The sequence below is a fragment of the Thermobia domestica genome, chromosome 11 (genome assembly GCF_964235325.1).
Source record: "Thermobia domestica chromosome 11, izTheDome1.hap1.1, whole genome shotgun sequence".
In the NCBI taxonomy this organism is placed as follows: domain Eukaryota; kingdom Metazoa; phylum Arthropoda; class Insecta; order Zygentoma; family Lepismatidae; genus Thermobia; species Thermobia domestica.
In genome coordinates, this window is record NC_137464.1 from 191484112 (window position 1) to 191511597 (window position 27486).

Here is a 27486-nt window from a genome sequence, read left to right on the forward strand (position 1 = left end):
ATTTATGTAGAAAGACTATCTAATACTACATGTAGTTCTTTTCCGATTCGATTTCATTTGTATTTTGCTAAATGGGAGTTGTTGGCTTATATCTGCAGACTCTAAGCATAGATGCACTTTTCTTTCTTCAATTTATATTACTGACTTTGCGTGGCACCAGCTTCGTGCTGATAGAACTGAGTCAAATGATCCTTGCTGAACGTATAGATAGAAGTGATCCTTACCGAAGAAATGATTGAGGAAGGAGACGGATCAGATAAAACTATATAAGATAGCGTCCTGATATTCTACTGCTGACTGACAAGATTAAACATTTTCGATTAAATCTTTGCATCGATCAAATTAGTTTTTTTCAACTGAAATATTTTTTTACTTATGTCCCATGGTCTTGCTCTGTAGGCGATTAATAAATTGAAATTGTGAAGTAAGAATTGGTCGAATGATAATGTGGGGGGAAACAGAAGAACGTCGAGAAAATCCATGAGGACAATGTTGTACATCATACTCACACATATCCTAGGCTTTAATTAGGAGTTCTCGCACCATTGTACCCCTAACATTCTGAGAAACAATGATGAGCATTCAGGTGTAGCATTTTCGTGAGTTTTAAAAGACGAGAAAGAATTAATAATTGAACTATGAATAACTTTATTCCAATCGGAATAGATAGATAGATATAAGTGGGAGGACTGGGTGCGCATATGCGTGAAATTCATCCTCTGGGAAAAATTTTCAATTCGCACACTGTAGTTTTGGTTTGAACTAGGGCCGTCGCGTGGGTTAAAAGCGCCCGGGGCGAGGATTCCAAGCCCCCCCAAAAGGTGTTATTAGAAACAACCAGAGTTTATTCTGTACTCCTAGATTTGAATATGGAATGTAAGATCATATTTTAAGATAAAAGAAGTTAGTATTATGTATTTTTCTAAAGTGAATGGCTTTTGTATTTTTTTAAAAAAAGTTAATGAAAACAAATTTTGAATTATTGTAATCGAGTGCTATTCTTGTTTATTGTGAACTTCATACACATCAACATAATAATAGCATAGCATGTACAAATAACAATACAAATATTAAAGCCCAATGTGTAAGTGATAACAAAAACTTTGTTATTTTCTGGCTTTTGCTTAAAAAACAATAAAATGAACTTTTCTTTCCTTGCGATTAACACATAAATTTTTCAGTAAATTTATCACAGCGTTAGAATAATAAAGTATTTTTTTTTTCAGGAAACATTTTTAATTATTTGTAAGTATTTGCTTCAATTCAATCCTACAATTATAAAATTTAGGGCTATGTTCAAAATCAAAATGTACAGTTTGTTAATGTCTGTTCTGCAAGACGAAGTTAACGATTCGTTGTTTCAAAACATAATCCGCCTTATGCAGAGTCGTTTTGGCATATGATTAGTGCCATACTAAAGGTCTGACTACTGCAGGAAACATATGTTAGTCGAACTCTTTAGTATGTAACTAATCACACGTCAAAACGATTCTGCATAAGGCCCAATAGCTCTTAATAGTGTAAATATAATAAGAACTATAATAGCTCTTATTGATAACATAAAAATATTATTAATGACAACATAAAAATACTAATAAATTAAAATAGAAGTGAGCAAAATTAACTGCATAATGACATGTACATACTTTATTCAAACACTAAATGGCATTCTCCTTACTTTTCTGTGAGTAAATATGGACAATATCTCTTTGAAATGTAACTTTCTGGCTTCATCAGTTTCAATAGCTACTATGGCCAATGAATTAAGTCTTCCCTGGGCCATTGTTGAGTGTAAATACGTCTTTATCAGCTTTAACTTACTAAATTGTAAATGGGACAGGCATTCTTACATAAATACAAAAAAAAAAAAAAAAAAAAATGTAGAAAATAATTTTTTAAAAACAGATGTTTGTTGGACACGAAAACGATTTGTGTTGTTGAAAAATGAAATGAAATCTTTGAGTTTTTACGTCCCACGGTTATGCCGCTTAGGCTAAAGGAGACGGTGATGATGAGAAATGAATGAAATAGTGGAATGAACAAAGTGGGAGGAAACGGGAGAACTCCGAAAAAACCTACGAGCACGGTGTTTGTCCACCACAAAGTCCACACGGCGCGAGCAGGGATTGAACCAGGGCTCCACATTGTAACAGTTGCAGGAACGCAGCCAGAATTTCGATTTGGGGACAGCGGAAAAGGGTGTCTGGGATACACCCTCTTCCCGAGTACACGAGGTGCGGCAGTATCCTTCGAAACTTTTTCTGAAACTTAAGCCTTAAAATTACATTGTAATCTTTTTTAATTGTTTTTTTTAGTTTAAACCAATATAGGATAGCCTAAATTTAAATTTTATTAAGATTTATTTTTCAATTTTAGTTGGGGGGACCCTTGAGCCCCCTTCATAGCTATATCCCTGATAGTTAATAAACACAGTTGTTGTATGAGGTTAGTACAGAATTGAAGGACTGAAAAAATATTTATTCTGTTATTGATTGGAAAGTACGTGCTAGGAATAAAGAAATGTTATTGAATTCCACTGAAGTTTCTTCAGTTTGTACCAAACTGTCATACGGATAAGAAGTAAGTAATAGCAGATCTTGGTCAGTTTTCTCCACGATAAAATCTCTTCTCACAGAGGGCTGGAGAGAGTTCCCATTGAATAATCCTAGACGATGTTTTACAGTAGCGGTAATTTTACTTAACCGTGGCCTGATCATTATTAAAATATCTGAATTAACAATATTTAAAAAAAAAAAACTTATTTACCAACATAATCTGAATTTCTTGAATTTTGTTGCTATGTTGTCCCGGCGCCCGGGGCGATTGCCCCGGTCGCCCCGCCCACGCGACGGCCCTGGTTTGAACTAATTATCTTTAAAACCTAGAAAGTTACAGCATTGAACGGAATGCACTAAAAACTTCAAAATACGCTCAGGCATCTATACAAAATGGCTCCTACGACAATACCTACGCGCTCAAAAAATAAATGAATACCCGTTTTCAACTTCCTGAATGTGATACAAACTTAGGTAAAAAAAAAAAAATTAATAAAAAACTAAATTTTGTCAGCAACCATCATCATTCGATTTCATTTTGATTGTCCTTTACACAGATGCTGAAGAAGAGAATAAATTTTCAGAATTAGTTTTGTTTTATTCTTTATTTTATTTATTTATATTTTAAATACTAATGCTTCCACGTTCGAACGCGGAAATGAGGCGTGTATTCAATCAGGTGAATAAAGTAGAAAACAGACTCAGGTACAGGTTGAAAACGAAAACACTTTCTTTAATTTTAATGGTGAGATTTTGGTTGCGCCGTTATTCTCTACGCGAAATTTCATCAAGTTTTGAAACTAATTGAAACAAAAGCAGCCCAGTACAAACAACCGAGACAAAAGAGGCTTCGCCTTAACCTGAAGAAGATGATGATATTTATCTCTGTGAGAGGAGATTTGCTTTAATTTTGTTATTATAGAATTCGGATTCATTTATCTTTGTCTCACAGAGCGGAAGCTTGCTTTTTTCAAGCCATTTCTGGCCATTTTTACCTGTTGATTTTAGCCACTTTTTTACGTTGAGTGTTGGCAACACTATTCGAACTGGCACCACTGAGGTGAAGGAAAAAAAAAAGAATCGAAAATAATGAAGAAAAACTATTCTTAATGTTTGTGTTTATACAAGTAAAAATATGTAAATGATTATGTTTAAAAAGTTTATATCCTCAGAAATACAATTAAACAGAAGCAGAAATTTTCCAAATTGGATATCCATTCTGGTTGTTTTGTTTTTATTGTTCATGTGTTGTGAATGTCGTGCAGGGGATATCGAGCTAGGTTGAGGAACTTAACTTTTATCACAGAACTTTAGTTTTGAAGTACAGCAATAAACTTGCAATGGGAAGATCATCCAAAGACAAACGTGATGTGTATTACCGTCTAGCAAAGGAAGAAGGATGGAGAGCGAGAAGCGCATATAAACTTATTCATCTAAACGACCACTTCAATTTATTTGAAGGTATGAGATCCCTGATCTTACAAGATAGTACTATAAAATGATGGGTTAAATTCCAAAGTTGGGCGTCCGTTTCCAGCGAAATTTTTAAAATTTACAGGAAATATTTGGATAATTTGATCGTTTGTGTGCTTGATAATATATAAGAGTCTCGAAAACTCTGTTTATTTGTTATATATAAGCGGTTATAAACATGGGACTATATGGCGAGCGGAGGGAACTACTTGGCGCAAGGTAACCGAACAGTTGCATTGTGGGAAAGAAACTAGCATTTATGTTATCAACATGGCGAATGTACAAGGGCAATGAACTAGCAGTTTTAACATTTGTGAAGGAATACATTGATAACGAGCAAAATCTTTTGTAAGTTTGTGAACAGCACTGATTAATGAACCTAATAATAAATTGCAGAAAGTGTGGAAACGAGATAACAGTGAAAAAACTTGACGAAAGCGGACGCCCAACTTCGGAATATATGCCAAAATGATAATATGCAAGTTTACAAATACTCAGTCAACTTAAAATTTTAACTCACTTTTCGTGCCTCAAATGATTTCTTAAGACATGTTGCATTCCTATTTTCGGGTTAACTACAATACCCGCTCCAGCTGGTATACTTACTCAGAAACAAGAAATTACCCTATATTGGGCATATATTCCGAAGTTGGTCTCCGTCTTGTTTTCGACAAAAAGCACAATAACAGCTACAAACATTTAAAAATCATCGATTTTTAGGGGAAGCTTCTAGAGCAGGTCCTCTATATATTAGTAGCTACGTTCGTTCCTTTCTGTACCAAAGTTTAATATTTAATTCACATAGTATTGCCGAGCGAGCCTTAGCAAGTGAAAGCGGGAGAGGCCCGCAGGGCACGTTGCTTTCTGTCTTTATTGCGGCTAAATGAGAAGAGGGAAGTGGTGTCAAAGACACTGGACCCCCTTAACGGAACATTGACCCTCTTTCATATGAGTTCACTCATTTTAACCGTAAAATTAACATTTTAATGACAGGTAGGCCTAATTTTAAATCAGCACCAATGGTAATGTATTGGCCGTGCTAGGCATATGCGTTCCATGCCTGTTATACATGTAGTCGTCTCCGTTCCATTTCCCAGAGGGAGCACAAGTTTCGGTGTTGGCCTGTGATATAATTATATAGGTCAAATTTAGTACCACCTATAGGAACACATGTCTAAAGAGTAAAACTTTCGCAAATTATCGCTACACTGTTTTGCAATAAGTTACAACGGCGACCTACCCATTTGGTAAAGAGACTATCACAAACACGCAGAGAATCAAATTCTTTTCAATTGAATGTATACTGGACAACGCGTTAATCTCACTCGCAGTTGAAGGGGAGGGAAAACCAGAAACAAGTAAGAATTAACATTTCACTGAAAATCATCTATCTAGCCCACAGTAATACATGTTCACTCTGCAATTTGCTTCTGTTAGTGGATTTGCCACGGACCAATTTATACTAGGTTATACTATAAACAAATTTACTTTTAAACCAGTTGCTTGCAGAATGACGCGGGAGTCACGTGGGATACGTAAGTAAAGAAGTTCGGTAGAATAATTTAAAAAATGAACGTATGGCTTTTTGTATTTATCTCCTTTGTCAGGAAGAAGACTGTGTAGGATTAAGACCTTCAGTGTAGAGTGGTGTTCCATGCATTTCATCGGGAATCGAATCTTAGACTTCATGCACTGAAGATATGCACCCTGATCAAAAAAAAACTATTGAAAAGGATTCAAATCATAATGTTAAATGTATAATATATCAGCTAAAATAATAATTAGAAGAATATTATGCATGTGTAGAAATTATTGTAAATAACCACTAATCTATATCCAATTGAATGAAATCATTGTCAGATAAGTGACTTTCAACAGCTTTGGGGCGCGGTGACTCAGTGGTAGAGCGTTCACCTCGGGTGCTTGGGGTCCCTGGTTCGATCGTGCCGTGTGGACATTGTGATGGACAAACACCGTGCTCGTGGGTTTTTTCGGGGTTCTCCCGTTTCCTCCCACTTTCTTCATTTCACTCATCTCTCATCATCACCGTCTCCTTTAGCCTAACCGGCATAATCGTGGGACAAAAACTTAATAGTCGATACTGCGATTTCATTGCATTTTTCTTTCAACAGCTTTATCTTGATTAGCTAGCTACGAGGACGGAAATCATCGTGAAATCACAGTATCGACTACTCTACGCTGCACCATTCAGTGCCAGGAGAGATACCGGCAAATTTTTACTTTGAGCAAAACAGTGACTTCAACCGATTCATGTGATTCGATTCCGGGAGCAGTTTAGGAATCATTCCTAAACTGCTCCCGGAACCAGATCACATGAATCGATTACAATTACTAACACAGTGAAAGTAATGTACGATGTTAAGAATTATACTATAAGTACAAGGGCCACAATGTTACTAAACATCAATTCAGGTGAAGCGGTGACTATGAATTTTCAGATCTAAATGGGGGGCTACCGCCCCCCAAACCCCCGCTCAAGTACCATAAAAACATCCAAAATAATAATAAATAATCACACCACTACTATAAAGCTAAGATAAGAAGGGAAAAATTTAAAAAAAAAAAACACTCGTCTCTAATCATAAATCAGTGCATGACAAAGAAAAAAAAAATTACATCTCAACAAGACAATAGGACAAGCAGCAGCAAACCAAATTCTTTGCCTAATACTCAAATGCAAAACAAATCAAGAATAAACATAATATGAATTAAAAAAAGAAAACACTCACCATTTCGCCATAGGAGAACACTCATGAATAATGAACTCATAACTGCTGATTCCACACACGAAAAAATAAGATACCAAGAACACATGCACAATACTCAACATTACTGAAAAATGTTCCTTTCCGCACACACGTCGTTTTATTAAACCGAGCACATTTGCTATTATTACAAACAAGAAACCAATAAACGTCCACTTTTACAATACGTCGAAAATATCTTCAGTTTAGACCACAACTATGATAGGTTTTCTCTAACTCAATTCAACCAATTCAATTACGCGCTTCCCGCATGCCACAAACAGCAGCACACACATACATGCACACAGAACATGTGACATCACACTAACCAACTACCATATGACTACACAAACACCTAGTGGGAAAAATATGAACTAAGACGTCACACCAAAGGCACGAACAGTTCTAACAAGTGACTCACGCACAAACAGTTCCAGGAAGTAACTGAACCTATAAGAACCGATTAAAGTCACAGTTGGAGTCAAAGTAAAGACTTACCGAGATACCTTTCTTTCCTTAAATCTGTAACTTTTTAAATACCCTAATCTAATATAGACATTTAAACACAGTAAGGGACTCTCACTCACTGGTACCATTACAATGTTTGATGGTGTCGTCTGCTCCACGACTTTCACCAGCGACATGATACCTACTCATCCTCTAGTACCAATTAATATTGTCAATCGGCACAATACGCCAAAATCAGTATTATTATATAATTGATATCACATCTATAAACTAAAGGCCTTGAAAATCAATAAGGTAACAATTTCTCATCACTTAAAGAAACTATAGGGTACATATTTGTAAGAAAAGTGGCTCATCTTGTGCTTCTTTGTTTATTACTTTAACTGAATATTTCCTGCTTCTCTGGGAATGTCATCAGCACCATTTTTATTACTGTATTCAATTAAAGTAAAAACAACGTGGAGGCACGAGGTGAGCCACTGTTCTTAAGGTGAGAACTTTTATACTTTGTAACATTTTCTTTTAAAGCCTATGTACCCAATTTCGCTTCATTTTCAATTTTTCCCACACATGGTACATTAGTGATGATGGGTATGGGTAAGTGAAAATGAAATGAAATCTTTGAGTTTTACGTCCTACGATTATGCCGGTTAGGCTAAAGGAGACGGTGATGATGAGTAATGAATGATGTAAACAAGTAGGAGTTAACCGATATTTATATTTTACTCTTGACTTGCACCAAATTTTCCCTTCTTTGACATAAGTTAGAACGAAACTTTGAAATTAAAGTGACTAAGTCTCTAATTTCCGTCCGTTCTTCGTGATACTAGGAAAAACAATTAGGCTAAGTGGCAAAATCATAATCGCCCATTTTATGTGTATCAAATTCATAGGTGTGTGTTATCCATAGCATTCGGTACTTGTAGTTATTGTGGAGTTCTGCATTGTATAACTTTTCCATTTTGTATTTATGGCTTCATAGTTACAAAAATAAATGAAATGCCATTTGTCTCTCGTTTAAAGGTTTCATAGCGTAGTGTGTACATAAAATATTGATATTTTCATAATTCTTTTGTATTTCCTACTAATAGCAGGCAGGTCCGTATAATTAAATTAAAACTTCGTGATAGTTTATTTGCATGTTTTACATGCATATAAGATTTATATAATTTGTCTAATGTTAATCAGGGTGGAAAAAAATCATGATTTTTTTAATAAAAATCATTTTTGTTGATTTTTTTGATTTAAATCGATTTTTTTGATTTAAATCAAATCTTTCTCCTCGTATAATACAAGTCGCGAACTGGAGAAAAAACATTAGGAATTAATATTAAATGACAATTATGCCATTTAAGTGAAAGTATTTTGGTTTAATTTCGGATTAATCCTCAATCGTTAACCTATTTCAATCCGAAACAATATTTCTTAAGCATTAAGGAAAAAACGTACAGCAACGTTTATCAACATAACACTTTTCTTTTCACGAAAGTTCCTGATATTTGGCAGGAGTATATTTTTTAAAACATCGAAACTATCCAGCGGCACGAAATACATGTAAAGTACATAAATTTCGCCCAAAATTAACTGTTTAACTCTATGGCCTATGGAACCCGGAGGTTCAATGCCGCGTTCACGGAAACGCTCCACTGACTTCTATCCTTAGCCAACTGGATCCAGTTTCTATTTTGTATTCCTATTTCTGCTGGATTCATCTTAATATTGTCATCCCATCTGCGCCTAGATCTTCCTAATGGTAGTTTTCCGATTGGTCTTCCAGTTAAGAATTTGAAAGTGTTCCTATTTTCTTCCATCCTGGCTACATGACCTGCCCACCTGAGTCTCCTAGACTTGATGACTCTAGCAATGTTTGATAAACCGTAAAAATTAAGTAATTCCTCGTTATGAAGTTTCCCCCATTCCCGCTTCTCTTGGGTCTGAATATTCATCTGAATGTCGTCAGGATCTTGTTCTCAAATACTTTCAGTCTACGTTCTTCCCTCATAGTAAGCGACCATGTTTCACAACCATACAGAAGCAGGGTGTCTACCAGTCAGGGAAAGTCAGGGAATTTGCAGGGTCAGGGAAAATGTCAGGGAATTTCATTGTGTATCAGGAAAAAATGTTTCCCAGGCTGTGAGGGGTGAAGAAATGCCACTAAAATAGTCATAAATTACAGGTAAATGAATTGGTTCGTTTGTACGTCTGTACAATATTGTATAAGCATATAAACAATGGTGAAAACTTACAGTTCACTTTAAATATAAGTTGGGGGCGCGGTGGCTCACTGGTAGAGCGTTCACCTCTGGTGCTTGGGTTCCCTGGTTCGATCCCAGCTTGCACCGTGTGAACTTTGTGGTGGACAAACACCGTGGTCGTGGGTTTTCTCGGGGTTCTCCCGTTTCCTCCCGCTTTCTTCATTTCATTCATTACTCATCATCACCGTCTTCTTTAGCCTAACTGGCATAATCGTAGGACGTAAAACTGAAAGATTTCATTTTCATGATTTAAATATAAGTTACTTTTCATGAGTTACTAAGAAAAAAAGAATGACAGAGTCAGGGAAAATTATAATTTTGTCAGGGAAACTCAGGGAATTTGATTATGCTTCCTTCTAGACACCCTGAGAACAACAAGCATATATATTTTAATCTTCAAATTCCTGGACAGAATTCGTGACGACAAGAAAAATGAAATGAAATCTTTGAGGTTTACGTCCCACGGTTATGCCGGTTAGGCTAAAGGAGACGGTGATGATGAGTAATGAATGAAATGGTGGAATGAAGAAAGTGGGAGGAAACGGGAGAACCCCGAGAAAACCCACGCACACGGTGTTTGTCCACCACAAAGTTCACTTGGCGGGGGCTGGGATCGAACCCGGGACCCCTAGCACCAGAGGTGAACGCTCTAACACTGAGCCACCGCGGCCCCCGTGACGACAAGAGATTTTGAACTGAATAATAACACGAATTCTCTGCTTTTAGTCGACATTTAATTTCTTTGTAGATATCCTTTTCGTCTGTTTTAAATATTGATCCTAGATATTTGAAAGAATCCACTTTATCAAAAGTATTATTCGATATTTTAACACATCCAAAATTTGCCGTATTACGATCCCGAGGAACTTCGTTCTATGTATTTAGTACATAAATTTCGCCTAAAGTTTTATTTATTTATTTATTTATTTATTGTTTCGGAAAGGGGATCGGGCCCCTCTTCATACGCCCCTATTATTTGGAAACAAACAAATAGACGTGGACATAAAAGAATTTTTGTCTTAAATGTCCATGGTGATTTCTCCGTTGGAATAGTTAACGATTTAAAAACCCTATGTTACGAAGAGAAGAAAGCAGGATTCTCCCGTTACCCGTTCAAAACGGGATTTTCCCTAATCATCCTCTGCATGATACTCGTTTTCATACTGTGTTGTACATACATTGGAGCAGTGGCGTATTTAGGGGGGGGGCTTCCGGGCTTAAGCCCCCCCGAAATCTAATTTACTATAGTAAAGTATATGAAATATCTCGCAGAATATTCACACTTTCAGGCAAAGCCCCCCCCCAAAAGTTAGCAAAGCCCCTCCCGAAACAAAATCGTAAATACGCCACTGCATTCCATAATCGTAATAACAGAACAGAAACGGGGTTTTACTTATTTTCACTTTAAATTAATTTATTTCGAAATTTGATTTAAATCAACGATTTTTATTAAAAAAATCAAGTGATTTAAATCTTGATTAAAATCGTGATTTAAATCAGACTGATTTAAATCAATCCACCCTGATGTTAATACAGTGTATATTTTCAATTTTGCAGGGGTTACTCGTGCAGTGGACTTATGTGCAGCTCCAGGAAGCTGGAGTCAAGTATTAGCGGACAGGTTAAGGTAAGAGAAACTGATTATTAATATTATGTTCAATAATAAATGGTGCATGAATTTATGTTGTGTTGTAATTTTAAAAAGAAGAATAATTACGTTTTTATTTATCGTTTCAGGCCATCTAATGCAAAAACTCTACTTATATTATGATGTGTTACAGTTGATGAAAGCTGGTACAATTCTAATTCCACATAGCTCGGATAGCAACTATAGAACACATAGTCGCTAATACATTGTTTACGTTAGGGAAGCTCTTCCTATTTTTTGTACAAATCTGTTATTGATTTAAGATAACAAATACCAGATCAAGTGATTGTTTTAACAAGATGTATCATATTTAAAAAGGTACAGACATTGTATCTCAAGATCGTTATGTTAATTTCAAAACAATTGTTCCAAGGCTTCTCTTGCCTCTTCCTTAGAAATAATTTTCCGCCGCGCTGATAAACTAACAACTAAAGGAATAGACTATCTAGGAAATCTGAATTGTAGAAAGACCAATCTCACAAATTAATTTAATATATTGAAAACTTTAAATGTAAATGGGAAAATCATATGCTATTTCGAATTTGAGAGCGTTTCTAGAAGTACTTTTTCTGATGCTACAATAGCATCTAAGGCACTGGGGAAAATATTCTGTCGTAAGAATAAAATTGGCAAAAATTGATTTATTCTAGGGATGGGCAAAACCGGTTTTTATAAAACCGGAAACTGGTTTCTAGAAAAACCGACATTTCGGTTTTCTCTAAAACCGGCTCGGTTTTCACCGAAGCTGTCTTAAACTCGTACGTTACAACTGGTTTCGGTGAAAACTTGGAAAACACATAAAACTATTTCTGTGGAAACGGATTCGGTTTCGGAGAACAACGAAACACTATTCTGGTCAGAAATAGAACACATTTTGGAAGAAACCGAAACCGGTTTTTTGAAAATTTTCAAAAATCTGTTTTTGTGCCCACCAATAATTTATTCATATTTCTGTGCATTACCAGCATCTATAGTCTTAAGCTCGTCAGGTATGACGGAGGTATGAGGGATGACGTCTATTCTGGGAATCGGGAAGGAAGGAAATGAATTGTGTGAATGAGGAACCCCCCCCCAAAAAAAAAAAACCTTACTCAGGTTGGCTGGTCTTAAAAAGCTGTTACACCTTTTCAACCGAGTGTTCTCACTGATAATCGAACCCGGGATCGTGGTGAAAGTTGCAGAACTTGAGTAATGGGATTCTCAAGAGTGATAAATCCAGTCATTATGTCATGAGTTGAGAAGCGTGGAGGAATACTGCTCATTGAGGAGAAGGGATCAAGTAAGTCCTGAAACTTTTTGCGTTAAAGTAACACAGGACTGTTTAGGTAAAAATCTTTTGTCTTTTGAAATATTGAATATGCATACTACATCATCGATCAGTAAAAATACACCATATTTATTGAAAGACATGAATTGACGCATTTTCAACCTAAATTTCAAGAAGGTAAGGGAAACATTTATTTCGTTAAATTTTTGAGTAGATGTTAAAAGTTATATGTATAATTTATATCAAAAAATGAAGCTGTGTCTAAGAAAGAGACTTATATTGTTAGAGGAGTCTTTAGATCTTCAATTCTTTCATAAAGAGATCGGCGTAAAGTTCTACGTAAACAACCAGTTTATCAAGAAGTGTTAAGTGTTATTTTTAGAACCGTTACACCTAAAGTACAAGATCTATTTGTAAACTGATTAGTGTTCCTAGTAACAACCTAGTGAACAAGGCCACAGAATAAGTTGTTGAAATTGTACAAGAAACTTTTACAGACAGAATCAAAAAAGTGTAAATGTTTCACATATCTCCTAAAATATAAGGTACGCGGTAGTGTTATACCACATCCCTCAGAATACAATTTCTTCCCCCACGGTGTCTCTTTTTAACCTATCCGGTTATTTTTTGCTCCTTTGTTATTCCAAATTCCTCTCATTGATTTTTCGTTCTATTCAGCAGCGACTTCATTAACTTCAGCATACAAATTTTGGAGAAGTCTGGTTCCTTTCCATTGCGTTTTCATAATGACCATTTTTGTTGTTCGCATAATAGAATACTTAACATTTGATAAATCATCTTTGTATACCATCGTTCAGTGACCCATATAATAAGCTTTTTCTTAAAACTGTTTTGCTATTATTATCCTTTTTCTATTCTCCGTTCACATTTGAGATCTTCATTAAGAACGCTACCTAGATACCAAAAACTAGTCATCTGTTTTACTTTCCTCTCTCTGAATTCTGTAATTTTTACAGCTTCCTTCATTCCAGTTTTACATTTATTTTCGTCTCATATTCTTTTCACAATGTTTCTTTTATATGTGTATAACATCTGTTGCAGACATATTTAGAACAGTATTCGGAACTTTGCAGAATAGAATATTTCTCAAAACAAGTAAGTCATATATATATATATATATATGGAAACGGTTGGGTAGATGGAAAAATCAGCGAACACGTATCCCAATTATTTTTAGCGGTACACGATTTGAGTGAAAAGGTGTTGCTCCTGGGTCCCCTAGGGGTCCCAGGTAGGGTCCAACTCAAAATTTTCAAATGGCAAAGGGGTCAAGTAGTATATCGTTGGAAAGGTATTGTTAAAAGAAAGAAGATAGTACCAGTCCCGAGTCCTTACACGAACCCTGTGCAAAATGGCGGTCGGTCAAAATGTCAACACAGTTTCCATTGAAATGTCTGTAGCCACCCATATATAGCTACAACAGGAAATCAGGTGTGAAACGAGACAAACACATTCTCATCGTTTCAAAAGTACAATACTTATCGTGAAAAAAAAAAAAAAAAAAAGCCCCAGGGCGTGCCTTAGAGTCCCAAGTGGTGTTCAACTCAATTTATTTATAAATAGAAAGGTATGTGAAGTGGAGTGTCGTTCGAAATATCTGAATCAGGTACGTAAAATCCTCGTCTATGTTTGTGTCGTTTGAGTATATGTAGATGCAGAGGCCATTCTTCACATTTCTCTTGCCCCGCTATGATCAAATTCCGAGTACAATTACGTGGTGTAATACTGGATTGAACTTTAGCATAATAAATGCTGAAATTGTGCACCATTCACCTCCTAAGAATAATATAAACGATCTTCAAATTTCTGACGTGCGTGCTCAAAAGTAGTGGTGGTATCTCCCGACAAGCTGTAGTAATTCGGGTCCTTAATTCCAGCAATGAAGTTGGTTGCCTTCTGTAGACTACAGTTTTCAGATGTCCCCATAAGAAAAGGTCATTTAGAGATAAATCGGGATCGAGCCGGCCACTCAATTGCTCCTCGCCTAACAATCCATCTGTTTGGGAATCTATGATCCAGATACTGACGCACAGTGCGATCATAATGTGCAGGACAACCATCCACTTGAAATATAATTCCTTCTGCATCAAATTCTGGCTCGCCCTCTTCAGTCGTAGCAGTTTCAATAACCATTGTAATGAGAAGGGCTATTAGATTTACGAGCAGATCTAAATATCTTTCCTCAGTTAAAGTGCCATCAATGAACAGAAGCCCTATGATGTGGTTTCCTGAAATTCAAGCCCAAACATTTACTTTTTGTGGTTCTTGAGTATGTCCTTCTCTTAAAATATGGGGATTTGCATCGCTCCAGTAACGCACATTTTAGGTGTTAACACGTCCATTAAGTAAGAATGTGCTTTCGTCGCTGAAATTAATGTTGTGTACAAACTGATTATTTACAGCGATTCGTGCCGTCATTACTTCACAAAACTCAAGACGACGATCAAAGTCATCCTCACTGACCTCGTGAGTAATGTGCATTTTATATGGATGAAACGAATGTTTTCTCAGAATTTGGCCGATTATGGATTTGGGAACGTCCAAGGAGGCACTCATTTCACTCAAGGGTTCCTGGGGTGTTATAATAGCGTTCCTAAGAACTTCCAGTACTGTGCATTCATCCACTTGAGGTCGACCAGAGCGTGACCGATCTTTTACACTTTGTTTTTCGCGAAATGTCTGTACTAAATCGGATACGACTTGTGATCAATTGGTTGGTCAGGAAATAATTCAGTGAACCTTCTAGAGGTTGCTCTGCAGTTTCAACCACATTCCCCACAAAGGAAAATTATTTCCACTTTCCCTTCCGCTGAGCGTAGCATCGTATGACCGGTAAATGCGAAAACAAAGCGCGAAATTACATAAGAAATGAAAGTGTAAATGTTTCGATTTTGTTTCTTGAAACTAAAGCAAAAACACACCTATTAATGCGTACAGGCAATGCTTTACTGACGCAACTGTTGATGTTGCTGACTAACACGCAAACGAAACAGTGTGGCTACACAGGCGCAGAAGCAAACTCTCTTCCGCACGAAGCACAAAATAGGATTTTCAGTTCCTGTTTGTACGGAATGTTGGTTTAAAGCCTAATCTCATATTATTTCTTTCTGTGTGCAATTCTTCGAATCTTTCTACACTAAACCTACAGTATATCGTACTCCGATGGCTAACAGAGTTGAGCTCAATACCTCCAACATCAGTTTCGTATAATTTGAAAATCCATGTGTCTTACGTAGTGATTTCGCACTCATTACTAGTAAAACGTCGTAGTACGAAGCATGATTGATCGATATTTTTGACGACATTATTATTTTTGGAGAGTCGTGCTATAACAATATTTTTTATTCAGATCTTGCGCACGACATAAAATATGACATACGTTTGAGATGAAACTCATTTGAAATGATGCGACACGTGTTGTTTGCTTTTGACGTCTGATTCACTGTTTCAGATTGCTAAGGATGGCCATAGAATCTGCAATGCACACTGTATTGACATTTTGACCGACCGCTATTTTGCACAGGGTTCATGTAGGGACTCGGGACTGGTACTATCTTTTTTCTTTTAACAATAGCTTAACAACGATATAAGTTACTACTTGACCCCCTTGCCATTTGAAAATTTTGAGTTGGACTCCATCTGAGACCCTCCCCCAGGGGACTCTGGGACAACACTTTTTCACTCAAATCGTGTGCCCCTAAAAGTAATGGAATACATCTTCGCTGATTTTTCCATCTACCCAACCGTTTTCGAACAAATGACCCGGGGTCAGACTTTTATATATATACACTATGTGATCAAAAGTATCCGGACACCCCCCAAAACATACGTTTTTCATATTAGGTGCATTGTGCTGCCACCTACTGCCACGTACTCATTATCAGCAACCTCAGTAGTCATTAGACATCTGACAAAGCAGAGTGGGGCCCTCCGCGGAACTCACGGACTTCGAACGTGTTCAGGTTATTGGGTGTCACTCGTGTCAGAAGTCTGTACGCGAGATTTCCGCACTCCCAAACATCTCTAGGTCCACTGTGTCTGATGTGATAGCGAAGTGGAAACGTGAAGGGACAAGTACAGCACAAAAGCGTACAGGCCGACCTCGTCTGTTGGCTGACAGAGACCGCCGACAGTTGAAGAGGGTCGTAAAGTGTAATAGGCAGACATCTATCCAGACCATCACACAGGAATTCCAAACTACATCAGGATCCACTCCAAGTACTCTGACAGTTAGGCGTGAGGTGAGAAAACTTGGATTTCATGGTCGAGCGGCTGCTCATATGCCACACATCACGCAGGTAAATGCCAAACGACGCCTCGCTTGGTGTAAGGAGCGTAAACATTGGACGATTGAACAGTGGAAAAACGTTGTGTGGAGTGACGAATCACGGTACAGAATGTGGCGATCCGATGGCAGGGTGTGGGGATGGCGAATGCCCGGTGAACGTCATCTGTCGTGTGTAGTGCCAACAGTAAAATTCAGAGGTGGTGGTGTTATGATGTGGTCGTTTTTTTCTTGGAGGGGGCTTGCTCCCCTTGTTGTTTTGCGTGGCACCCTCACAGCGCAGGCCTACATTGATGTTTTAAGCACCTTGCTTCCCACTGTGGAAGAGCAATTCGGGAATGGCGATTGTATCTTTCAACACGATCGAGCACCTGTTCATACTGCACTGCCTGTGGCGGAGTGGTTACACGACGATAACATTCCTGTAATGGACTTTGCTGCACAGAGTCCTGTCTTGAATCCTATAGAACACCTTTGGGATGCTTTGGAGCACCGACTTCGTGCCACACATCACCGACCTACATCGATACCTCTCCTCACTTCATCACTCCGTGAAGAATAGGCTGCCATTCCCCAAGAAACCTTCCAGAACCTGATTGAAAGTATGCCTGCGAGAGTGGAAGCTGACTTCAAGGCTAAGGGTGGGCAACACCATATTGAATTCCAGCTGTACCAATGGAGGGCGCCACGAACTTGTAAGTCATTTTCAGTCGAGTGTCCGGATACTTTTGATCACATAGTGTAGGGTGGTCCATTTACAATGATAGTAGTAAATATTTTAGAAAACATAAAAGGCAGAGAAGCGAAATTTTGCACCAAGAAACTATAGGGAGGGGGACAACGTCCTAGATATTTTGTAACATCACTAGATAAATAGTGTTGCCAACCAAATATAAAGTTATGCTTTTTTTCAAATGGCTCTACGTCAAATTATTACGTATTTCAAATCAACATGTCAAATGAAAACTTAAAATACCACATTTATTATTTAATGTTGCAAACTAAGTCTGTTATACTTTTTTTTTTTTACATTAATGGCATAATCTACAAGGAATTTCTACCAGAGGGAACAACATTGAATGCTGCTATGTACGTTGAAATTTTGAGACGTTTCATGAAACATGTACAAAGGGTACAACCCCAGTGCTCATGACAAGATTCATGGTTTCTGGTTCACAACAATGCTCGCCCTCACACAGCCAGTATCGTCAGGTAATTACTGGCCCAAATTGACCATCCACCATACTCGCCAGATCTGAATCCTCCCGACTTCTTCCTGTTCCCACGCCTCAAACTCGCGCTGAAAGGAAAGAGATTTGACGATATTCCAGACATCCAACGAAACGTGACGGGACTCCTGAGCTCAGCGTTGCATAGTTGCGGGGGGAGACTACTTCGAAGGATAGTAAGGTAAGTTTAATTCATATTGTATCTACTTTCTATTTACGGGATCATTCACCGAACTTATTGTCAGAAGTTGTAATATCACAAACATCCAAAGTTTGGAAGCCTCTATCACACATACAACACAACGGAGAGGGACAGAATAGTGCACATCGAAAGTACATTAGCGTTAGATATCATGATCATGGTTTGACTTGTTTCGAATAAACAGAAACAAGGTTACAAAGGCTTGAAAATCTGAATTTTTTAAAACACTTTATTTGAAAAAAAATGCTTATATAAGGCTTATTCCATGTGAAATGAACCAATGCCATTTGCCCTTTTGTCATGGATTTTCTTCATATTTTTTCTTTGGGTAGATACCCATGAGAAATGACCACAGGAATATTTGCAGATTTTTATCTCCTAAACGGACCTCAGGAAAAATAAATGAAAATCTGGCATTTTCCGAGACTTCTGCCGCGGAAAAATCGACACGTAATGTTAAAAATTACGTAACTCCCTTATTTTTCGGCCAATTGAAGTGTTTCTGGTGTCAAATTAAAGCTAATAGTCTCTACTATTCAGAACTACTGTTGAATCAGAAAAAGTGGTTCATAGAAAAGAGATACAAACTCTGAAACACAATTTATATGATTTATATGTGATTTTTGTAAAAAAAAATCATATCTGCTAAATCACTGAAAACACAACCTCCACATTTTTACCTCAGATTCACCTAAATATGTATGTTCAATAGTGCAAAAATGAAAAGGGTGTTTTTTGTGGTTTGTCAGTAAGAAATTATAATGCAGGGACACGACTTATGGCACGTTATTAACATTTAACATTAACATGTTATTAACTATAGAAATGTTGCATTTTGTTGGAATGTTTACTACATTGGTTACATTTGGCTTGGTTGAGATGAACGCGTAACGTGCAAAAATTAATATATTGAAACATTATTTTATGAATACGGAAGGGTATCATAAATATTGAAGGAAGTCAATTGCAATGACATTCTCGCTCACTCACTCCCCATCACATATACCCACGTTACTATTACTAGTGGCTCTAAGGACCAGGTGCCTCACGTAAATTTCAAAAATTGCGCCGTATAGAGTGAATGGCCGCCATTTTGAAAAAGTTTGCCGCCATTTTGAAACTGTACATTGGATCACTTGATTGTTAGATACACTAAATTTTATGTCTTTTGCTTCTATTCTCAAAATTTCAAGTCAAAATACTGAAAATTACGACCTGGAGTGTAGATGGCCGCCATTTTAAAAATCGACCGCCATTTTGAAAGTTGACATTGCTCCACTTTAATGGTACGCACAGTAAATTGTATATGTCCCATGCTTCTATTCATAAAATTTCAAGTCGAAAACCCGAAAACCGCCCTATAGCGTGGATGGCCACCATTTTGAAAATCTGGCCGCCATTTTGAAATTTTACTTCTGTTCTATACTATAAAGCAAATTTCGAGCGTCTCACGGTTCTTACCTCAAAATTTCGTGATATTTTGTAATATTTTCCTTGCTTTTTTTGCTAAATACACAGTGGTATTGAAATAAGACCCTGTGTCTTGAATACTCCATGATTCAGGGACAAGGGTTAATATTTGGACTTTCTCATCAACACTGCTGGCAGAAAACTTTGCGCTAAGTCTCTCCATCAGACTTTCACAATCCTTGCATTTTTTGTCTTCATCCACCTCATTCTTACAGGACTGGGGCCCTTCAGTACCAAAAGCGTTTGCTGCTAACCCTGTGAAACTGGCAGCAAGACGACTAGCCTTATGTGTTAAGTATGTGCCTCTTCTGTCCACTTTTTTTTTGGTAGCTTTCAGTGGTGAACAGTTAAGTAATTCACACGCTTTATTAGGTTTTTCTGAGACAGATTCATCTGGTTCGTAAGCGTCATCAGAATCAAAGTTGATTTCACTGTCCGATTTGCTGCTGTTTGCTATCACTGCTTTCCTGCAAGATATATACAATTTTGTGCCAGGAATTAGTTCAATATCTGTACATCTTCTGGAAAATGCCAGCGAAATAGATTTTAAACTTTTCACTACCCTTTTCTTATGCTTTAGAAAAGGATCAATGCATGTTCTCTGCCTACCTTCATAAAGAGATAAATACTGCTTTAAATGGAAATCACAAATAAATTTCAAGTCAGAACATTTGGCTCTAAGTCTGATAAGTTCCACATCACTTGCTTTCATATCACACACGGAAGTTACTTTTCTGTCTGGAACTTCCTCACATTCCTCATACTGCCTGCAAACCGAACACTGGTCATCTGGTTCCATTTGTAACATTATTAGAGTAAATTCGAAATACCAAATAACAGTCACTCAGTAACATTATATATATATATATATATATATATATATATATATATATATATATATATATATATATATATATATATATATATATATATATATATATAAACTAATTGCCGAACGTCAGTGAGGCTCCTACTTGGACTCGATCTGCTTTTGGATTTTCCTGTGTCTGTCTGTTTGTATGTCTGTCTGTACCACGCTACAGGGCGCAATTTTCGGTATTTTAATACGAAATTTTTAGGGTAGGACTACGAGATACCCTAAACTTGCTGTATAGATTTTGGCGGTGATCAAAAGTAAAATTTCAAAATGGCAGCCATCCACTCTTTACGGCGCAATTTCCAGTCTTTTAACACGAAATTTTGAGGTAAGAACCGTGAGACGCTCGAAATTTGCTTTATAGTATAGAACAGAAGTAAAATTTCAAAATGGCGGCCAGATTTTCAAAATGGTGGCCATCCACGCTATAGGGCGGTTTTCGGGTTTTCGACTTGAAATTTTATGAATAGAAGCATGGGACATATACAATTTACTGTGCGTACCATTAAAGTGGAGCAATGTCAACTTTCAAAATGGCGGTCGATTTTTAAAATGGCGGCCATCTACACTCCAGGTCGTAATTTTCAGTATTTTGACTTGAAATTTTGAGAATAGAAGCAAAAGACATAAAATTTAGTGTATCTAACAATCAAGTGATCCAATGTACAGTTTCAAAATGGCGGCAAACTTTTTCAAAATGGCGGCCATTCACTCTATACGGCGCAATTTTTGAAATTCACGTGAGGCACCTGGTCCTTAGAGCCACTAGTAATAGTAACGTGGGTATGTGTGATGGGGAGTGAGTGAGCGAGAATGTCATTGCAATTGACTTCCTTCAATATTTATGATACCCTTCCGTATTCATAAAATAATGTTTCAATATATTAATTTTTGCACGTTACGCGTTCATCTCAACCAAGCCAAATGTAACCAATGTAGTAAACATTCCAACAAAATGCAACATTTCTATAGTTAATAACATGTTAATGTTAAATGTTAATAACGTGCCATAAGTCGTGTCCCTGCATTATAATTTCTTACTGACAAACCACAAAAAACACCCTTTTCATTTTTGCACTATTGAACATACATATTTAGGTGAATCTGAGGTAAAAATGTGGAGGTTGTGTTTTCATTGATTTAGCAGATATGATTTTTTTTACACAAATCACATATAAATCATATAAATTGTGTTTCAGAGTTTGTATCTCTTTTCTATGAACCACTTTTTCTGATTCAACAGTAGTTCTGAATAGTAGAGACTATTAGCTTTAATTTGACACCAGAAACACTTCAATTGGCCGAAAAATAAGGGAGTTACAGAATGTTTAACATTACATGTCGATTTTTCCGCGGCAGAAGTCTCGGAAAATGCCAGATTTTCATTTATTTTTCCTGAGGTCCGTTTAGGAGATAAAAATCTGCAAATATTCCTGTGGTCATTTCTCATGGGTATCTACCCACAGACAAAATATGAAGAAAATCCATGATGTAAGGGCAACCATAAAATCTGATATTGGTTCATTTGACATGGAATGAGCCATAAGTAAAATATCCAAATACCTGTGTGGTTTGCAATTGGGAAACAAATCATTTTCCCGTTTACATCACTTCAATATCTCAAATCATTCCGGAGATATGATAAACATTGGTAAAGTTCGCAACACTGCTGAAAATCCGTATTCGTGAAAAATATTTAAAACGATTTTTGTTTTCCTTCTCTTTTACAGCATTACAGCAATAGTGTTTAGAAGCTGTAATTACAAGTTCTCACAATTACATGATTTAAACAGTGTTGCCAACTTTATATCCGGAACGGTTTGCGATATCGAAATGCTGTAAATGGCAAAATGATTTCTTTGCCAATTGCAAATTATACAAGTAAATAGATATTATACTTATCTTAGCATTTTTTTCTCGAAATAAACCCTTTCAAAAAAATCAAATTTCCAATCCCTTGTAACCTATTCATTCGAAACAAGTCATACATTGATCATGACATCCAACGCTAATGTACTTTCGATGTGCATTATCTTGTCCATCTCCGTTGTGCTGTATGTGTGATAGAGGCTTCCAAATTTTGGATGTTTGTGATGCTATAACATCCTTAGTTTGCAACACTGGATAATAAATGTGGATTTTAAGTTTTCGTTTGACATGTTGATTGGAAATACGTAATAATCTGACGTAGTGCCATTTGAAAAAAAAAAAACATAACTTTATATTGGGTTGGCAACATTTCATCCAGTGATATTGCAAAGTACCTGGAACGTTGTCCCCCTCCCTATAATTGTTGGTGCAAAATTTAGCCTTTTTGCCTTTTACGTTTTGTGAGATATTTACTACTATCATTGTAAATGGACCGCTTTGTATAACAAATTACGTTTCTCAGTCAATTTTTCTTCCAAATATTTTAAGTGCTACGCTTAAATTTTATCTGTACTGGTGATCATTTGCTGTTCCCAGTAAGCTGTTGGCTATTTTTAAAGTTATTAGCTCACTAATCAGTATACATATATTCAAAGTTGTGTTGTATGTAATAAGATAATAATACAATTCAAACTCATTGTAAGTAGACCTCGCACAACGCGATTTTGCATAATGCGGACATTTCTTGGAACAAAGTAACAGCGTTATGCTGTCTAAAAGCACATATTAAAGTAAATTTCTTTCTTCCCTAGGAAAGATGTACCAGATCCTTCAGCTGTAAAGATAGTAGCTGTAGATTTGCAGGAAATGGCACCTATTCCTCATGTAATTCAGCTTCAAGGAGATATAACATTAGATTCCACAGCGAAGGCAATCGTTGGCCATTTTGAAGGAGAAAAGGCAGATTTAGTGGTGTGTGACGGAGCTCCGGATGGTAAGTTACCTGATGCAGTGTGTTTTGCTTACTGTGAAACTGAACACTATAAATTCTTAGATGGAAACAGCTATTTCTAAAATAACTTGTCTACGCACATTACGATGTATCCTTATATAAACAAACAAAACTGACGGGAGGTTAACAAGTCTCTCAGTTATCTCCTCAAATTGCTTTCGACTGCGAATATATATTCTAAAATTCATGATTAATTTACTCTAATATTTCAGTGACATTTGTGATGGATAGAGTTGAGTTGAGTTGAGTTGATTTTAACGTCCCGTTCAGCAGCTATATGAGACGTGGACCTACTGATTAACGTGGAATCCGAACCACATGAGCTCCCGCCGGGAATCGAACCCGGGTCTCCCACGCAAAAGGCGCGTACGCTAACCGCTTAGCCACGAAGGAGCTCGATAGAGTTCTGCATTGAAATACTTAAATGTCGATTACCGGTACACGTTTTGCGAAATAAAGAAAAAGAGAGAGAGAGAATGCTTAGTCGATAACAAGAAGCGTTAATATGAGGGTTTCGAAATTAGTGCAATATATATTAGAATCACTTCACATATTCCTGAATAATCCCTGCCATTCGGTTCTCCGGTTTGGAGTCTTATTATTCACAGAGAATAAAAATAGGAGTAAGAGAGGTATAAACATTAAGGAGATGTAAAGAAATGGACTCATGGAATAAGAGCAGTATAAATAACACCTTGTCTAGCCCGTTGCAAGGATTCACTCGTCAAGTGGACACAGAGCTCTCATGTGGCATTGTGGATAACATGCGTACCTCTGGCTCAGGAGACCCTGTTCGATTCTCGGCGGGAGCGCGTGGTACACGTTAAGCTGTAAATCCACGTCGTCCTCTCAAATAAAATCAAATCACATCACATCAAGTGGCAGTACGGTTTGGTGTGAAATGAGATTGTCAAGTTGATATTTAATTTGACGCCTATTTATAAAATTGGTAAAAAATATAACGTAGTAAACTGTGCAATCTCTTTCGCTTAACTCTAGGCAATTCAAGCCACTGATGAGGATGACAGTGATTGCTGAATCAGTTTAATAAGTTTAAGGTACTTTTAGACGCAATAAGGTATTAAGTTCCTATGGAAAAAGAAGGGTGCCAATGGTGTTTTCATTGTGACAGTACTTGATTTTTTTTCCACAGTTTTCCACTCGTTATTAAACCAAGCATTATCTCTATTAAGGTTTGATTGTTTCAAGGTAATAAATACATTTTCAAAAACGTCTTTCGATTTCATTTTTGACTCCAAATAAAATTCTTAAATGCACAATATTTTGTCATGTTTCTTTCGAATATTGCGAAATACCTGAAATCTGTTGCTACTGTTTTTGCGTCTCTGAGATGTTCTGTGGCACACACTTTTAAATTTCTTTTAGTCGTACCTATGTAACTTCAAGGCAAATACATTTTGCCTCGTAGACTCTTGGTTTTTAATTGTGATCCATGTAATAGCCTTTTATCCCGTGAGATATGTAACACGGAGACAGTGAGTGAAAAGTACATTGAGTGCTGTCATAATAAAGACACCAATACAATTTGACAGCTTTTTCTTTTCAAACAAGGACACAAGACTTTAGCGTCCCCATTTTACAAGTCATACCTCTACTTCGTGAGTCAGTCGCAGCAGTAGATTGAACATAATTCTTTCCTATTGGGTTCATTCCTTCATATTTCCGTAATCCGTTAACTTTTCGTTTTCTTTATTCCGATTTTATCCTCGTAAACAAGGCTCCAAGGACAAAACGAAAGCTTGAAAATGCAAAGAATAATCGAAATAAGAATTTGAGTTGAGGTAATTATATATATATTTGGATGTGTTAATATACGTCTATATCAGTTATTTTTCTTTTTGGTTAACAAACAGTATTTGTTTCTTTGTAAGTTTGTTTATTTTATCTACAAGTACATCTTCTGAAGCGCTGTGTTCTCTCTAATCAAACGCATCAGTCCTTATGATGCAGAAAACTGAACTCGAATCTTTTTATTCCTGTACTTGTTTGTTGAACTTTTCACTGCACTTGCATATGTTCTTTCTAAATACTAGAAGAAAATGAAAGAAAATATTAAATCTTTACCAAGTAGGAAACTTAAAGTAGTGGTTAGTTTCATAATATTTTGAGAAAGTGTTTTCAAGAAGTTTCTCATTTTTGTGTGTAACATTAACAAGTAACTAGCCTTGGTAAGAAATTCTCTAGATAAATTTATAGAGTAAATTTTCAGTTCTTCTACATTTTTCGTTAGAATGCGGGGAAAGGGAGGATCAGGTAAGAAGTTGTTAAAGACAGAAAAACTTCCATTTCGAAACAAATTAATTAGTTTTACAGATGTATGTAAAGTTTTGCAGGAAGAAATTTAGAATAGAAGCTACGATCTATTCTACTATCTGTAAAAGTCATATTCATTTGCTAAATATTGCCTGCAAATCACAGTGTATTGGAATTTATTGTACTTAACATTCAGATTATCAAAATTACCTTTACAACATTTGGAAGCGGCATTTATTTATAGATGTATTCCGCAACAATATTGATTTTTTTTAGATTATAATATTTATAAATACTATAAAATTTTGTGTCTGAATTTATTTTGTTTCATTTTTTATTCTACAGTGTTTAGATAAATGTGGAAGTACATTATAAAATTCAACTAAGATTTTCTTTTCTAAGTCACTTATATATTGTCTTTATTTACTTTTACTGGATTTTTTTTTTAAATAATTACCTTTTGATTATTTTAAATAGGAATTGGAAAGTTGTTTTTGTCAGTGAAAAAGTAGTTGTCCAACAACTCCTCTTGACAGTAGACTAGGATATCCACTGCTTTCTTGATATTTATTTTATGTACATGAATGAGCTGAACGAGTACTAGGGGTGATACTTAAAATATCAATGTTTAACCCCAGGAATTTCAAGCAAGAAGGCTTCTTGTATCCATAAGGTAGTTTTTGTTATATATATATATATATCCAACAAAATGTTACCAGCCACTTGTTCTTTTTTGTTGTTAGTTGTTAGTAAGTTACTTAGACGACTTGCCATAAAGATGTAAAAAATTAGTACATAAGTAGCTTAGAGAATACGGTAGTGTGTCCGAGGATTCCCTCTCTTCCTCTTCTCTTAGGACTATCTGGAACCATTTCTTTGAAATATTATAACAAATTTAATCTACCGGACTATTTATCTGACCAGAATACTAAAGGTAATTTTACCTCCCATGTTTCTGAATTAAATAAAGTATGTATCTAACCACTCTGCTCAACCAGGTAACAGTTTTGCGCTATTGGTAGCAGATGTGTTTGTTTTTATAGACTTTCTTATCAGTTTGACATCAATAAAGAATACGACAACTTTTTGTAGAGAAAACAAAATAAATCTTGTGTGTTTTATGTACGAGAGTACATAGATATTTATGGACTAACAACATTTAAAATAACTCCTTTATTTTTAATTATAAAAAGAAATTATAGAGTATGTTACAGGAGCCCCCCCCCCCCTTGGGATGACTTGTAACTTAAAATAACTTCCGATTCCTAGGGTTAATATTTCCAATTTCATATTAACCTACCTAAGTAAATTTAGGTGAGTATGATAACTTTACTTTACATAGCTTGTATACTTCTTTTATAACGTGACACGTGACACTTTGCTTTCCTCCTGATTTCAGAATCGATTTCTGTTAGCTGATTTCCACATTTACTAAAAACCGAATCAAACTTAGCTACAACAGGTCAGTTTCAGTAAAAATATGCTAATAACGTACAAACAGTTTAAAAGTGACTGACTGGACCGGGACTCGAACTCGGAACCTCTGGGTTCGAGTTCCGCTCCAGTCAGTCATTTTTTCACTCTTTGTACATTATTGAATTCACATCAATAGAGAATATGGTGTGTTAAAACATCGGTTGTTTCCTCTTTCATTAATATGTAGATGTTCTAATATTTCTCAAGGGCCTCCATGTTTCATGCGTATCCAGGATGTAAACTAACGACAAAAACTTTGACAATCTGAAATTAACTTGGAATTTGTTTTTGAGCTTAGAAGACCTGCAAACGCCTGGTATTTAACCCAAAAATACCTGGA

At 36.3% G+C, this 27486-nt stretch overlaps 1 protein-coding gene across 1 annotated transcript in view; it reads left to right on the forward strand.

Annotated features, from left to right (window-relative positions):
- The first annotated feature begins 3607 nt into the window (after positions 1 to 3607).
- The window catches only part of LOC145664622 (tRNA (cytidine(32)/guanosine(34)-2'-O)-methyltransferase-like), a 44321-nt gene continuing 20442 nt past the window's right edge, over positions 3608 to 27486 (forward strand). The window contains exons 1-3 of the mRNA XM_081731444.1: positions 3608 to 4016; positions 11074 to 11143; positions 23197 to 23378. Coding sequence (XP_081587570.1) covers positions 3896 to 4016; positions 11074 to 11143; positions 23197 to 23378 — 373 coding nt within the window. The 5' untranslated portion in view covers positions 3608 to 3895. The remainder of the gene's footprint in view (positions 4017 to 11073; positions 11144 to 23196; positions 23379 to 27486) is intronic.